General features: G+C 44.1%; 1 protein-coding gene across 1 annotated transcript in view; it reads right to left on the bottom strand.

The window, feature by feature from the left end:
- The window catches only part of FOXP1 (forkhead box P1), a 269,188-nt gene that overhangs the window by 9,458 nt on the left and 243,271 nt on the right, over positions 1-16,459 (bottom strand). Inside the window, exons 10-14 of the mRNA XM_030885576.2 lie at positions 8,838-9,039; positions 8,652-8,728; positions 7,965-8,066; positions 5,139-5,260; positions 3,473-3,542 (exon numbers count right to left, since the gene is read on the bottom strand). Of these exons, the coding sequence (XP_030741436.1) occupies positions 3,473-3,542; positions 5,139-5,260; positions 7,965-8,066; positions 8,652-8,728; positions 8,838-9,039 (573 nt within the window). The remainder of the gene's footprint in view (positions 1-3,472; positions 3,543-5,138; positions 5,261-7,964; positions 8,067-8,651; positions 8,729-8,837; positions 9,040-16,459) is intronic.

Below are 16,459 nucleotides of genomic sequence, written 5' to 3'. Positions count from 1 at the left end.
AAAAATATAGCATCTGGGGTCTTAAAGGCTTGAAGATAAACAAGTGGCCATCTAGCTGAGAAGCATCAAAACCCACATGGAAGAAGCACACCAGCCTATCTGATCACGAGGTGTAGAAGGGACCAGTTATCAGACATCAAAGAACTAAAAATCATATCAGTGGTTGCCCACCTCCCTGATACAATCACTGAAGACAAAGGTGTGCATAAGCAAATGTGGTGAAGAAAGCTGATGGTGCCCGGCTATCAAAAATATAGAGTCTGGGGTCTCAAAGCTTGAAGATAAACAAGCAGCCATCTAGCTCAGAAGCAACAACGCCCACATGGAAGAAGCACACCAGCCTGTGTGACCATGAGGTGTCAAAGAGATCAGGTATCACGCATCAAAGAATAAAAAATCATATCATTTTAAATGTGGGTGAGTGCAGAGTGGAGACTCAAAGCCCATCGGTAGGCAACTGGACACCCCCTTACTGAAAGGTTTTGGGGAGGAGATGAGCCAGTCAGGGTGCAGGGTAGCAATGATGAAACATATAACTTTCCTCTACTTCTTAAATGCTTCCTCCCAGCCCCACCTCCCCCGCCCCGCCACACACACAAGGTGTTTTAGTAATGGGTGCAGAGTCTGGGTTAAGTACCATGGCTCCCAGCACGTGTTAACCACTCCAGGATCCTTGAGGGAGAAGGGGGTGGGAGCAGTCTATAAATACGAAGCTTCACGGTTACCCTTAGTTACTTCACATATTCAGAGCATAATGCAATCTGTCTCAAGTCCCATGTTTTATTTCTGTAGTGGATTCTGCTGTCCTATTTTATATGTTGTATATCATAATCCGTTAAGTTGCTCTACTATTTTTTAAGAGAGATTGTTCCATTATCAATTTTACTTTTCTTGAAAAATGGAAGTGGGTGATCATGGGAAGGAAAGCCTGCTGGTAGAATCTGTATTGTATCTGCACACGAGCACGCTGTCTTGTGAAACTGTCGACCGAATAAGTGTACAAATTCATGGGGATCGGGTTTGACTCCTGAGATTCATATAGGCATAAAATATCTTTGGAACAATGCTGGGAGGCCTTTTGGGCCATTCTAAGAAATCAGAAAGGGCACAGAGAATGCCCAAAACACATGTTTAGAGTTGAAACTTAAAATGAGTCACATCACTAAGAAAATCCAGAGTGCCGAGATCACTGCCTCCCTCTGGCCCCCTCCACCTCATGAATGTAAAATGTGCTTGTAATCTTAATACTACTCCACACAGAGCAGGGTTTAAATTCACACTTCACAAGACTCCAGGGAAAATAAGTAACTAATGAGTGGTATTTACAGTGGCGGCATCTAAGCGAGCTTTCATTTGCTTTTCTAAAGTTACAATGTAAACTACAAGTAATTAAAAGAAAGGCAGAAAGTTGTTGCTCTGATTAAATTTGATTTGGGCTAAAAATAAATAAATGATGGCTGCAATGGTAGGTGCCATGAATTGCTTCTGGACGGTAGCTGCACATAAGGAGGGGCCATCTATTGTGGAGGCCTGCAGCCTCTGAGGAGCGACCTCAGCAGAGGGGACGTGCTCAGTAAATACAGGTCTGATTCATAAAGAGAGTTAACCCGGGCCCTCCTCGTGATCCCACCCTGTTCCCCAGACCAGAGTATTTCAAAGCCATCTTTCATGACCACACCTTGGTCAGGAGCCTGTTTTTACACTCCTCCCCACCCCTTTATTTCCTCTTACCTATTCTTCCCCCAGTGCCCATCAGTACCACAGTCAGACTATCGCTGGAGGGCCATGTGCCACTGTAAATGCCAAGACTCCATTTTGGGGTCCCACTGACCCTGCTGAAGATACTTATGTCCTAGTACAGAACTATAAATGCTAGCTCTCTTCAGAACAGGTGCCGTTTGAGCTGTTGTTAGTGGCCGCCAAGTCTATTCTGTGGGGCTGCTCAAGGAGCCACCGTGGTGCGCCAGGTTGGGCACTGGGGTGCTAACCTCAAGGACGTTGGAGATTCAAACCTCCCAGGCCCCTCCATGGCCGAGACGAGGTGGTTTGCTCCTATACAGATGTGCAGTCTTAGAGCCCTCCTGCAGCATTTCCCAGTGTGGGTGACACTCACCCCTGGCGGGGGGTGGGGACACCATCAGTCCTGCCAAAGCAGCTGCCCATTCTTCATTCTGGGTTACGGACTATAGTATCACAGTTTTTAATTGGCAAGAGGGTGCGGTGTATTGTTCTTTTAGTCTCCTCCTGAAAAGGGGGCAGTAGGTCAAATAAGATTGGGACACTACCATCTAGAGCAGCAGTTCTCAACCTGTGGGTCACGACCCATTTGGGTGTTGAACTACCCTTTCACAGGGGTCACCTGACTCATAACAGTAGCAAAATGAGTTATGAAGTAGCAATGAAAATGTTATGGTTGGGGGGTCACCACAACATGAGGAATTGTATCAAAGGGTTGCGGCACTAGGAAGGTTGAGAACCACTGATCTATAGGGTCAACTATGGGTCGGAATGGACGGCAGAGAGTTTTGCTTGTTTTATAGGGTTTTCAAGAATGTTTCTTTGTAGCAGTGGATCACAGGCTCATCCCGTGGTGAGTATGGCTGCCACCTTTTTAGCAAGCTGTTGAGCATTTACATGTTTACCCCATCCGAGAATATGCCGTTCTGTAATTACCAGAGTGTCTCTGGGCTTCTAGAACAGGTGGAGCAGGATACTGCTGACCCTATCAACTGTTTTTTTGGTTGTTGGGGGAACACTTTAATGAAGTGATACTGGAGTGTTCTTCTAGACTTGAGAGTAGAGGAGACATGCTGGAAGCCAGGCCTGGCCTTATAAACCCCATTGGGAGGCAACCACTCCAGAGCTTTCGGCCTCCAGAAAGGCTGGTTATACAAGGAGTGGGCGGTGTGTGTCAGGAGACAGGCCATCTGTGTTTTGAACATTTTGTTTGGAACCTAAGGGTTGATCTGAAACACCTACCCAAATTGTTTACTTTGACCGAAGCAAACCAAATCCAGATCCCTCAAACAAAAGAGGGGAACACAGACTTGAAGGGGAGGAGAAATAAAAATGCTCCGCTTTCTCTTTAAACCTGTGAACAATAGAAGGTCATGTGACGCAGTGGCCTATCATCCAACACATTAATAGCTGTGCTAGAGTAATTACACTTGTGGTATTTTTGCCTCAAGTGAAATTCTGAAATAAGAGGATGGAAATTATGATACTGCTGATAAATATTAATAAGTGAACTTTTAATTTTTTTGCCACAATATTCAAAATGCTAAGCATCCTGGCTAATGCTGAAGCAGCCCGATGTGTTTGCCTCCAGGGAGCACGATGCTTTGTGCACTTAAGAAAAAAGTTTAACGGAATTAAACTTTAATATCTAATTAGAGCGAGGCTAATATATTTTGAAATGCGTGGGGGAAGACGTGTGCCTCTGTTGCATATGCGGGCTGGCCATTAATCTTACCTGTAACGCCGCATTGAGAGGTGTGCAGTAGGCGTGGCCGCTCTGCATGTTTTTAATAAGGGAAGGGTTACTGCATAAAAGAAAGATAAAAACTCAGGGTTAAAGGCGATCAACTCTCCGGCTCTGAGCTTCAGTTTTCTTTTCAAGCTTCCTGGTCTCCTTCTCAATCAGAGCGTCCCCCCTCCCCCACCCGCATGTCTAACCCCAAGAAAAGTCAGGCTTGATCCCTCTGTCTGGTCTGTGGGAACACCTCTGGAAACCAAGCTGGCCATTTGTGGAAAGTGGGTGCAAATTTCTGGCTAACTACTAACAGGCTGGGAGTGGGGTCAGCAGGCTGATGGCAGGGCTTCCCAGAACAAGCTGGTGGGATCCAGCCTCTTAAGCATCTTCAGGATTTAAGCTCTAGCATGGCTATGTGAGTAAATGGCAGGGTGACTCTGGAGAAGCACCCCGAAGGCACCGTTTATGACTGGGAATGGGCGTTCCTCGGGACACAGAAAGTTGGAATTCAAGCCGCCGTCTGGTAGATCCCAATAAGGGAGGGTGTCAGGAATATTTGAATGCAGGCAAGATACTGTCTAGACTAGCAAGAGTCAACACACTACACAATCAGGCAGGAGCCCGAAGGAAAGGAGTGGCTTCCAGTAGGAAATTACCTCCACTTATCAGTGGCCTTTAAAGGAAGTATAACGCACTGCTATTAATTTCTTTCCTATGGCTGAAGCATTTTAATCATTTGTTTCATTACATTTACATTATTATGCTGAGCGAGCAACGAAGTTAACCCCATTAAATGCACAGTCTAACTTTAAATAAGAATGTCCCTGTTTCATGTGGAGGAATTGTGGGTCACGCAAAAGTCTTTAGTTTCAGGGTACCCGGAAGCTGCCAAATCGAGACACAATCAATATATGCATTGAAGTTGTCAAAAAAGCATTATTCAAGGCACTGGTGTTCCAAAGAGAAGCGGGAGAATTACATGGACAAATCACACAATTCCATTCCGTTGCAGACAGCCGTGGCACTGCTACATGGTGAAATGCACAACTACAGGGGATGGGTCAACCATGCAAAGCCAAAGCAACAGCAGAAAAAAAACCAAAAGCAAGTAAAGGCTCTTACTGTGTGACAAGCTCGTCAGAGTTTTCATCGGGGCAGTATTTGCGAGGACGGCCTCGTTGAATATGGCGGCCACGTTTAAACTCTTCATCATCAACTGTCCAAAAGGACCCAAACTCATCCTCTACTCTGATAAAGCACTTATGCAGTGAGAGGTTGGTGCGAATGGCACCCTGGGGTAGGAGCAGCAGCAAAGGAGATGAAGTGGCAACAAAAGGAGACGGGGTTGGGGGCAGAACAGACATCCAATACAGGGAACAGGAAAAAGAAAATAAAATGCAATAAGCATAAGCAAATGGTTTGTGAGGGTTAATATGCATTGCCACCTAAAAGCTACTAGCATGTGATGCAACAAAGACCAGCAAGCAGGGCAGGGGGACCGGTGGGCATACAAAACAGGAGGGATGAAATGCTTTTTTGCTTCCCTTAACTGAGACAACGTGAAACCGGTTCATTGGTCTAGCACCGTCTAGCAGCCAAAGCCTCTACGTTATACTTGTTAGCACAATCCAAGCTAGGCTAAGAAGTTCAAACATGGTGGACGTACCCACTGATCTTTTGTGGCCTTCGTTTTTGGAATTCTACTTCATCCACTGTCCATACTGCCCCTTTAACGTTTTCTACTCGCACAAAACACTTGTGAAGGCTAAGATTATGACGCACTGCATTCTGCAGCAAGTATAAAAGAGAAAACATTATATTTTCTATAAGAAAAGACTGCAAAAGCATCAGTAAATTCAGCCTAACAGTGCACATTTGCAAAACCACCCCCAAAGAGCTGGACCTGCCACCCCTGTGGAGGACCTTCTGGTGGTTAGGGGTGTCTCTTCCAAAAGCAAAATTCTAAAAAGCAAAAATAAGGAATTGTACTTTGGCATTTTAGTCTAGTCTTTGGTCATTAACTAAATGGAAAAAAAAATTTTTAATATGCATACTAGCTCCCAAATGGGTTTCACAGCATACACCCAAAATTGTTAACAGAACTTCAAAATAAGGAAACACGTAACGAATAAAAAACTGTTCCTCTCTGAAGTCATAAAAATTGGGTACTTTTTCCAAATATGAAAGATGACAACTTGGTTAACATTGTTAAATGCAGTTTGGGGTTATGAAACCTTCTGTGGCTTTCTCTGATTAAGGCTAATCCCAAAAAAGGACTTTTACCATTGAGAGTATCACCTGTGAGATTGATCCCAAGTGGAACATCAGGCTGTCACATTTCCCAGAGCTGATGTAAAAGTTAGCCGTACTCTTTTTTTTTTTTTTTTTTGAGATGAACTTGTTTGTCACTAAATACTCCAAAGTCCATTCCCATTTTATTTGCCCTTACTCCTGGAAGACATCTGCACTGAATAAATCCCAAAGGAGCACATGGGAAGAACTCTCCAAGACAAAATGATGGTAACGCTGTCACTGATGGTTTCGACTGATAGGTGTTTCTTTCCTACAGTTAACCCTCACTTCTGGTGAGACCTTTGACGATGCATCAGAAAGGAGGACCTGCGGGGAAGGGTGAGGAACTTCTGAACACCTGACTTTTCTTTTGAGTTTCAGGAAAATCCACAACACTTACTAGGGATGGTAATAAGCATGACATCATTTCTTTAGGTCTCCTGGTGGAGCGTACTGGCCAAGACTAAACATGGGATGTGAGGGCACTCCCACTAGACTGGTGGCCTTTTACTGATAACTCTGATTATAATAAGTAAGTAGGGGTCTTTCTCTAGGGGGGAGGTCACACCCATCACCCCTTCCATCTCCCACCACCTGCAGCACGCACTCCCTTAAAGGAGGCCAATTCGGATATTTTGAAAAGTGCTTCTGACAGCTGCTGACTCTGGAGGGGTCAAGTTTACTAAGTCTTTGGGAGGACACACTTCTATGTGAAGTCTAGCCTGGCCTTTAATAAGTATTTATTTTATATTGCATAAGGGCCTGAAATGTGCTCCTAGACCTCCAACAAGGAGGCTAAAATAAACAAACCCATTCAAACTTCCTAAGAAATGCAGCAAGAGCACTTAAATGCAGAGGAGCCATAACTGGGAAAGCAATCTACAATTCTCCTCATCCTCATTAGTCTGGTATTTTACAGTAAATGACCAGAATACAGAAAGGTACAGAACTAAAAGATTTCTGAAGATCATCCAGCGTTGTGTTTTCCAAGATTACACATCCATGTATACAGTAACTAGAAATCGAAGCTCTTCTCAATTTTGATTACAGTACAAATAAGGACTTCATCTAGGATTGGGGCTGGGGCTTTGAAAAATTCTTGGGAAAAACTTAAGTCTTAAGATCGGAGTTTAAACAGCATATTTCTATCTTATAAATGTTGACAATTTTTCACAATAAGAGGTAATTTTAAGAAAATGTGCTTTGTGTTTATATACCTAAGGTTTTGAAAACTTTTATTAACTAGTGTGCTTTGTATTTAATCTCTCAAGGGAGGCTAGGTAAAAGAAAGTAAGATTTTTCAACATACTACCCTTAGCATCCATGTGTCTTAATGGAAATAAAAGGATAAAAATAGATATCCACAACCTTTGTAAGGCTGATGAATTATGTCTATGGTCATGCTCATTTTCTTTCAAGAAAGTCACAAGGAAGATATTTATATACGCAAATAAAATTTGGGTTACAGAAAATCCAGATTGTAAAAGTGCAATAAATAAATGGAAAGAGAGGGAACCAAGAACACTGTGAGCACTAATTACACTAACACAAGAGAATAAATGATATCAGGGTCTGTAAACCAACTGTTCAATGAGGAATGAGGACTGTCGTGTGCGGCCCTCAGCACTGTTGGGGGATATCCAACATGGAGCCAAGGAACTGGAGGGGTTTTACAGCAGATGCTGCAAAATTGAGAGGCTACTTGACCCCCATGGGTATTGTGGTTTTCTGAGGGGCAATCTTTCAGAAATATACTTAATAAGATTCTGTGGTCTCCCTTAGTAACATCCATACACAACAAGTGCCAGCTCTTGGATCCTGACGCTTTCTCCATAAAATGGGATTCAGGCCTTGTGTGCAACCACTGAAGGCTGCGTCAAGTTGGGTCGTTTTCCAACTGCTTAAAGAATGAGTTTGGTGTAAGTTGCAAGGCAGCTTTAGCGTCTGGGCGGAGGTGCCACCTTCTTGTCCTTACAAATTATGACTAGAGAGAGATTTTACTGGCTGGTCCCAAAATAATAATGGGAGTTTTCATGGGAGCATTTGAACCATCAGAGAATCATTTCCTCAAACAAATATTACTACAGTTGAATGCATCAAAACAATATTAACTCCCTTACAGTACAACTACTTTACCATCACCAACTTTACTCTATAAATGGCAAGAATCGAGAGTAAGCAGGTTTCAGAGAAAACTTACCTTCCATGTGGCTGCATTGCGCCGGAAGTACGCAAACATTCGTGTGAACCAGTTATAAATTTCATTTAGTGTTAGTTGCTTTTCTGGAGATTCGAGAATGGCCTGTGAAGCAAAGAGCCACAGAAGAAAGAACCTTATGACCAAACCTGCCAAACTGTATTTATACAGTTTCTTGAAAATATAAAATCACAGGAATTCAGAGAAATCCTAAGAAAGGTTTCACAGAATGATCTCAGATTAATGGCTGTATTTAAGAGTTCAATAGCAAAATTCAAAATGGAATTATCTAATTGTTTTGAGTTTTTATTTCTGTTTCCGCACAGAAATATTAATTTATTAGTCATTCGCAAAGCAGAATCAAAGAGAAATGCAAAACATTTCACTAGCTGATTAAAGCTCAGTAATTATTTAGAGCTCAGATTAATTCTAGGGATCAGAGATTACTGTAGCTTGTGATAATTGACTTGCCATCTTTAAATAGGCTCATTTTCACTGTTGTGTGAAATGAATTTCCTAATAATCACATCGTATTGTAATACTTAATCAAAAGCAATTATGTTATATATTGCAGTTTTTAAAAACCTTATAGAAAAGGTTTGAGCACGCCTGCAAACTGAATGGTTTCAAATCTACTTCATCAATTTAGCACATCATGTATATGCACACCTTTTGATATAATTTACTTACCTGCCTAATTAAAGATGCATATGTAAATGGTGGTCTAACTTCAGCATTCTTATAAAACTCTTGGTTCTGCGCAATATCTGCTAAATAAGAATCATTGTCCTGTTAATATCACTTTTTAAAAAGAGGCTGGCCTCCCAAGAATTGGATATATTGCAAGTCTGTGTGAGGCAAACTTCAAGTACCTACCCGAGGAAATGGGCACATTGTATTTGTCTGAGTACCGCCTGCGGATGGGTCCCACTGTGTGCATGCTGGTGGTGGTGATGACAGAGGGGCCTTGGGTGACAGGAGTGATGGGGGTGGTGGGGGTCGTTGGAGTATGAGGTAAGCTCTGTGGAGAGGCCTCCGAGGCAGACTTGGAGAGCGTGACGCTTGATACCAGGTTCAGCTGTAGGAAAGAGAATCGTGACGTCTCAGGTCACTTCGGAGAAACAGATCAACCTAAAAGGCTAGCTTAATTGCCAGCAGTAGAGCCGTTTCTCCCCCACAGTTGCTGTCAGGCCAACTCATGGCAGCCCTGTGGGTGGTCAGTAGACCTCTGCTCCATCACAGGGTTTTCAGTGGCTGATTTATCAGATGTAGATGGCCAGGCTTCCCTCTGGAGGCACTTCTTTGTGGACCTGAAGCTCCTCCAATCTTCTAGTCGAGTAGTCAACCATGCTAACAACTGTTGGCCCCACCCAAGGCCTCAGAAATGGCTGCAATCAAGTGAAATACAAATAAGAGAGATGAGCTCCCAAGGGAGAATAATACACTTTGTTTCCAGAACGAAATGCACTATTCTCCCTGCCTTTGCGTGACTGACACGGGTGCTTCCAAAGTAGGTACTGACGGGAACAAAATGAGGTTACCTGGCCAAATGAGTTAGAATATTCGGAGTAAAAACAAAGTTCTCTAATCGCAATTTTCTCACCGCCTTCAATAGCCTAAATAGCCTTAACAACCTCAAAGGGGGAGCTGGGCTCCTGGTAGCACTGGAAACATCAGCTGGAATGCACTGGTGTCCACCTGAGCTGTCCCCCACAATGACGTGGTAGTTCGACTGAACAACAGCTTTTAGTTCACTTCTGTTTCATCTGATAGGCCCCGTTCTGAGTGGCTCCCCCAGCACAGGGATAGGTTCCCAATGCCCTAATACAACGTCAGTGTCAGAAGTAGGGACGCCGATCTGGTAAAAAGGCACTGGTTTCCATCCGTTGGCCGAGACTAAGCTTTCAGAGCTCTCTGGGTAACCTTCATTCAATTCTATCGAAGAGGAGATTGGAATGTATCAATGTAGGAATCTGGCACACGAGAGCTCTGAAACGATAGGATGTTTTTCCCCGTGAAACATCTGGTGGGGAAGCGACAGTATGTACCTGAAGGAGAAAGGAAAGTGAGACCGCTGCTTGACTCCAGCCGCCAGCCAGCTCTCTCTCCCCTTCTTGCTTTGAAGTTGTATTCGCATAAATAGATTTGTCCTCATTTGCAAAAATGGCTGGTACAGAACTACTATTTTACGTCTGAATGTGTCAAAGAACTCGGTTGTTTACAACTTACACCCAAATTGCTCTATCAGTTACACAGAGCCGTGTCAAGATCTAAGAAAACTTCCCAAAAGTCTGCCTTGTGGTTGTGCTTGGTGACATTTTTTCAAACCTGATTGCGAATGACTGTAGCACAATAAATCCATTTCACGATTACTCCCATCATGAGAGTAAGGCATTATTTAGGGAAATTATTAAGGATGAGATTGCCCTCTGATCATAATCAAAGAACGTATTCAAAGAGAGCTCCAATTTGTTGAGAAGAATCACCTGTACTCACACTCTTACAGAATCTTCACTCTGTTTAGGGCAGCTCCCTAACAAGAACATGGAGGGGTTGTGAAGAAGCGGAGGATACTGCTATGAGGGAAATGTTAAGCATGGGGCTGGAAACTGGCATGTAGGGAGGAGAGCTGTCAGTTCAGTCTTCTCAGCTTGAAATATCGGTTTACCAGAGAAGAGAGAGCTAGGGAAAGAGCATGGCTCGCACAAATCTCCTTTCAGGAGACGTTTGGGGGCTGCTTCCTCAACAATAGCAGAGAATCGACATCATGGTGCACATTTGCAAACCAAGTATGAAGTCAGGGCTGGCAGCCGTGGAAGGAAGCCAAGTTGAGAAGCCAAGGGCAAAGGAGCGGGGCTCACCTCTCCTTTGCCTTGGATGTTAGGGTCTTAATCACTGACCAAGTTCAGAGCCAGTACGTCCAAGTGTCAGCCCAAGCCAAGGGTCAAGGAAATTAAGTGTATGGAAGGCTAATATAATGCTCGGCTCACAAATAAACAGCTTTACATGATGACTCAGCTAAGAACATCCAAATGCTTTGGAGAGTCATGAATGACATTTGTAAACATCATGTTCTAAGCCTGCTGCCTCTGTGAGGCTTCAATTAATTCTCTTGCCACCACTTATAATTATGATTTTTACTTAATTATTTTTCATATTTATTACTTTGCAGATATTTTACCAAGGCATTCAATAACCTTCCCATACTCAGATCCCAAACCCACCATCATACACAGGCTTGTGTGATTCAAAAACCTTTGTAGCATCTTCTTGGGTGCAGGGGATAGAAAAATCAAACCGGTTCATTTCCTGCAAGCTCATTTTTTGGACAGGCTTCGATGAAGTGCTCTTATTCATATGGCGGTGAGTCAGTCAATAGCTATTGATCACACATAAGGTGTGGGGCACTGTGGTGAGGAACGGAATGAAAGTCCACAACTGCTCCCCTTGAAGAGCTAACCACTGAAGAGACCGCTGGGCCCAGCAGCCAACAGCCGGGAAGCGCTCGACTCTGGGGCTTCGCTTTTTACTCTATCCTAAAAGGGAGGCTGGCTTTCTTCAAAGTCAAATGAGCATCACGCTAGAGAACAAGTGTCCTTAAGAAAAGGGCATGTTAATTTCAGTTTTTGCGAGGAAGAAGTCACAAAGACCACTGTGTTTTTAATTCCATGGCCACAAATCGAAACTCAAGCACAGCTTCCACATGGCAAGGCCCCCTTTCGGGGCACTCTCCTGGAAGAACAGAAGCCAAGAGGCACGCCGGCATCAACACGAACCACCGCGGCACTTGAGCGTTTTCTGCCCAAAGCAGCCATGGTGAAAAGAAAATCCCAGCAGGTTGGCATGACTCACGATAAATGGGAACAAGGTAAGATTTCCGGAAGCTTCTGAACACAGGTAGCAACTGGAAGTAAAATACTGAGCCCAAGGAAAGCAGAGAGGGGGCTTATCAGGCTTGACAAATGACGCCATGATTCACACCCACTGCTGGGCTCCCTCTAATAAGCCACAGAGGAAGCAGCCAATCTCAGCTAATTACCAGATAAAAATGTATTGTAAGGACTCTAATTAGGAGACGCGTATGGAGGTGATCTAATGATTAAATGCTGCGTTTGAGTGAACCCCCCCATCAATGTGCAGTGGTGCAAGATGTCACTGGGATATTTTGTAGAAACAGTAATTTTATTTCAAGGAGGAGAGGCAGTAATATTTGTAATGATGGCTATGAGGTAAACTAATTAAAAGACAGTTCTTCTAGAGGAAGAGTGTGGCTGGGAACAGCTGTGGCCATTCCAAAACAAGTGCCAAGTCTCAATAGAGGAGTGGCAGTCAAGTGGAAAATTTCTGCCTGACCTCTGCCCTCGCTATTAATTTGCAGGAAAACTAATGACACATATACATATTCCCACAAAATTGTTCTAATTGCTAATTTGCAGAAGGAGCCCAGATTCCAAATTAAACCTGACTGCAGTCTGCGAGGAAAGGCAGAACAAAAAGCTGTAAACTCCAAGCGGAGGGGCTTTGCCTCCTGGAATCATTTGAAGGCTGAACCAACAAGTTGAATGAAATGTCCCCCTTGTCAAATGCTTTGAGAGCTCCCTAACTTTTACATGTTTGTTTGAGAATCACATGCTTGTCTTAGGAGAAGCCATCTACAAGGGGGAAGGTCAAACGGAGATGGAGGAGGGGCTGGGGGAGGATACGGAATGGGCTCTTTGCTGAAACTAAACCTGTTTGTTTAATTAAGAGCTCTCTCGAGGGGAGTGGGGGGGGACCCCTCCAAAATTAATTACAGACTAAGCACATGAGAGCAGACCAGGAACAATGTGGATTTGGCCATCGTCTTGAAATACTCATCTCAGTTGTAAACTATTAGATCTTAGGATAATCATCGATTAGAAATGAAAGCACATGCGCTTCGAATTTCTGATTGTGGTTAAGTTTAAAGACACTTTTCCCCCCTTTCCGGGGCACGGAGCAGGAAGGGGTTGGGCTGGGAGGGTGGCTTTTCCTGCTGGAAAGCCTATTTTTCTTATTGTGCTCATTTTCTATTTAAAAGAAGTTGCTATGTTTAGAGAAGTTAGTAACACTGGTATTTTCTCCATGGCAGGTTTCCATTATGGGAAGATTTCGGCAGAAGATAATCTCTCTTTGAAACCCCAAAGTGGAATTCTTATGTCACTTCCATGTGCTGAACCATTTTATGAAGGGGAAACGTGTGTGCGTGTGTCTTTGAGTGTTGCCCCTTTCCTCACTTCAGAAGGACAGCACAGAGGCTAGTTCCCAAAACGCTCCCCACGCCAACCCTTAGAATTGTGTCCTGGCTCATCCTTTCCCCACCACCACCACCACCACCAGCACCACAAGGAACTGTGGTTTCTGAGTGGTGACCTCCTCTCCCTTTTCCAGAGGATGAGTCACTCACATTAAAAAGTAAATAAATAAACCGCTGATGCAAACCCCAGACAGACACAGACTTGTTGCAAGTGTTCCCATAAGAACTCGTTTTTGTTTTTGTTTGTGCTCTTGCATCACATGAAAACAGAATCTGAGAACAAAAGGCAAACTTGAAACCCAAACCCCAAGGGACACACACAGGGCCTTTCCAGCCTGACAGAACTCGTTTTTCTGCTGTTGGGTGTATTGGCCTGAGCAGGGCTGGAGACGTGCTTCAACTGCATGGCGTTTCTAGACATGAATCACTGGCGTTGAGAGGCCAAGGGGACATTACCAGACTGGGGAGGGCAGGACAGTGGGTGGTGGCGGGAGGCTTTTGTTACGAGCCTCGGCCTCCCTGGCAGTCTCAGCCCAGCCTTGTGACTGAATTTAGAGGTAGGTGCTGCCAGAAGTCAATGGCCTAGAAGGTGGTGTTATTGGCAGTGCTACTGAAAAAGGGGCAAAAAAAAGACGATGCCAGAGTTGAAGAGGGAGGCTTAAGGAAAACAGTATATGAAAATGGCTTTCTTTGGGTGGTGTACCTGAATCCTTTTTATGACCACCTAGTATTATTTATGCCAACTCTGAGGCAAGGCCACAGCACCCCAAATGATCATTCCTTACTTTAATTAAGACCCCCTTTTTCTTCCAGGAAGAGGGGGTTGGTACTTTGTTTTGACAGTCACTCAATACATGATTTCAAAACAGTCCTAATTGATATAGCAAGAGTGCAAGAAAATGCATAAAAATGAAGGGTAAGAAACCCTCTAATAGTACATTTTATTCCAAATAGCCAAGTTCCTGTAAATGTTTTATAACGTTCTCAGAAAGCAGGATACACTACCTTTATATTGTAATTACTTGCCCACCGAATCTGAAAGCATGTGGTCTCCCCAGGCCCCGGAGTGTTCTCTGATGCCGAGGAATACCCTGAAGCAAAGCGTACCTCTCATGTACTCGGCATTACACAACATGATTTACAGGGCTTTCTTGACGTTATGATAGTGAGAAGTCTGTTAAAAAATCCTTTACAACTTAAGACAGTCGGTAACACAGACATGTGTCTCTTTGTTGCTGCCGTTAGTATTGTTTTGCCCTCTGAGGCATGCCCTCCAAGGACAGTCTCTGGCTGATTCTTTAAGGAGCCACTAACCCCAAGCACTACCTTCGGGTGTTTATGTGCAGCGTGCTCCTGACTCTGGAACAAAGGGACACCCGTCGTTTTCCTGAGGGCTGCTCACCCCTGTCTGATGCCGCCCCCCCCTTTGAATTTCTCTCCAAGGAAAAACAGAAGGACCTTTTTAAAACAAAAAAGAAAAACCAAAACAAAAATGAAACAAAGCCTTCGCGACTTGTGGCCAGGATACACACTATCCCACCCTGTGTACCTAACTGGTAGGGAATACAATTGAGCTGGCAGACTCTCACACGCACAGCCAAGCCTTAGTACAAGGAGAAGTATGAAAAGCTCCTCTCAGCTGGGGTCGGCCATCCCTTTCCTCCTTCCCCTCAGACACTCAGACACATGGGATGCTGTGGCCTTGCTTCAGAGTTGGGAGAAATAATACTAGGTGGTCATAAAAAGGATTCTCAGGTAGCCCAAGTGGCTACCCTGAATCTCAGCAAACTTAATTCTTACCAGTTCTTCCTCTTCCCCTTTCAGGTCTAGAAAATCTACCAACCCACCCTTCAGCACGCTAGGCGAGCCATTCTTCTTAGACAGATGCAGCAAGTGTGTGCGCGTGGGTCAAGGCAGATGAACTGCAAATACCTTAACAGCAGGGCCTGCGTTGTCTTATGTCACTTCTCTATCTTTAAGGTGGCATGCTCAGTAAATATTTGCTAATGGGATAGTTTCATTTTAAAAGTTCCTATAATATGCAAAAGGTTGGTGGCTGAACGGCTAAAACCTCTGCTTTGGAAAGGCCACAGCCTTCAAGCATATACAGGGGCTCTATGAGCCAGAACCTAATACTTGGCCAACAATGGGTACAAAGTGACCGAAGCCCGGCATCACCCAGGCACCAAACAAGGGTGGAATGAAAGGTGGAAATACCCTTTGCAAACACAACCTGTGTGATCCGGGGATCTTTCGGGAATGATTTTTCAGTTTAGAATATTTAATGGCAAGCAGGAGGAGATGCTACAGAAAGTTCAGTGCAGAAGAAAATAGCAGACTCATAGTTCAATTCAACTACCAGTTTCTAAGCACGGTGTGAGGTTGGGCTTACATCTAAAAACCTGGGGACAGTCCTTAGACAAGCATATTCCCCAAAGACCTCCATCCAGAGAGAGCTCCCTAATGGGCTCAGACAATGTTTCTGTGCTGAAGCTTAGGAGAGCAATGATGCCTTCGATGTGATGAAACGGGGACTGGTCAGATACTTACCAAAAAAGAAAAACCAAACACACTGCCATCACGCTGATGCTGACACTCAGTGACCCTACATGACAGGGAAGACGTGCTCCTGTGGGGTTCAGAGATGGTACCTCTTTACCGGAGTAAAAAACCTCAACTTTATCCTGTAGAGTCAGCTGCTGGTTTCAAACTGCTGAACTTGTGGTTAACAGCCAACATGTTACCCACTACGCACCAGGGTTCCTTGGAAGATGGTGCCTACCCCAAACGGCAGTTAGGGAGAAGTGGCTTACAGCGAAGCACCCCATCATTTAGTGACGACAGATTTTAAAACAAACACACGGTTCCTTTTAAATGGGCAGGGGGGTACTTTGTAAATTTATTGGCAAGGCTGTCTGTCACCCCATCTGGTTAGATATGGATGGACGGTAACTGCTTCTCTCAAGAATACCTGAACGAACCCTCAAGATACTTTCTACTACTGGAAGTGAAATAATTATTTACTGGTTACATGGAAGATTTTCCACATTAAAACCAGCCACTAGAATATCTCTGTGCCCTAAACTGAATCAAGGGGTTTGCTTTTGCTGTACATGTGCACCTCCCCCCACCCCCTCATAAAGGGGGTGGGTGCACAAAGAAGTAAAAATGTATGCAAAACACTACACATTTACCTTTTATAATTAATTTCCAAAATGCCTCA

The sequence above is a fragment of the Echinops telfairi genome, unplaced genomic scaffold (assembly GCF_000313985.2).
Source record: "Echinops telfairi isolate 266 unplaced genomic scaffold, ASM31398v2 ScPeMD7_31;HRSCAF=116, whole genome shotgun sequence".
NCBI classification, from domain to species: domain Eukaryota; kingdom Metazoa; phylum Chordata; class Mammalia; order Afrosoricida; family Tenrecidae; genus Echinops; species Echinops telfairi.
Note: the sequence above shows the minus strand (reverse complement) of the source record. Positions and strands in the feature narration are given on the sequence as shown.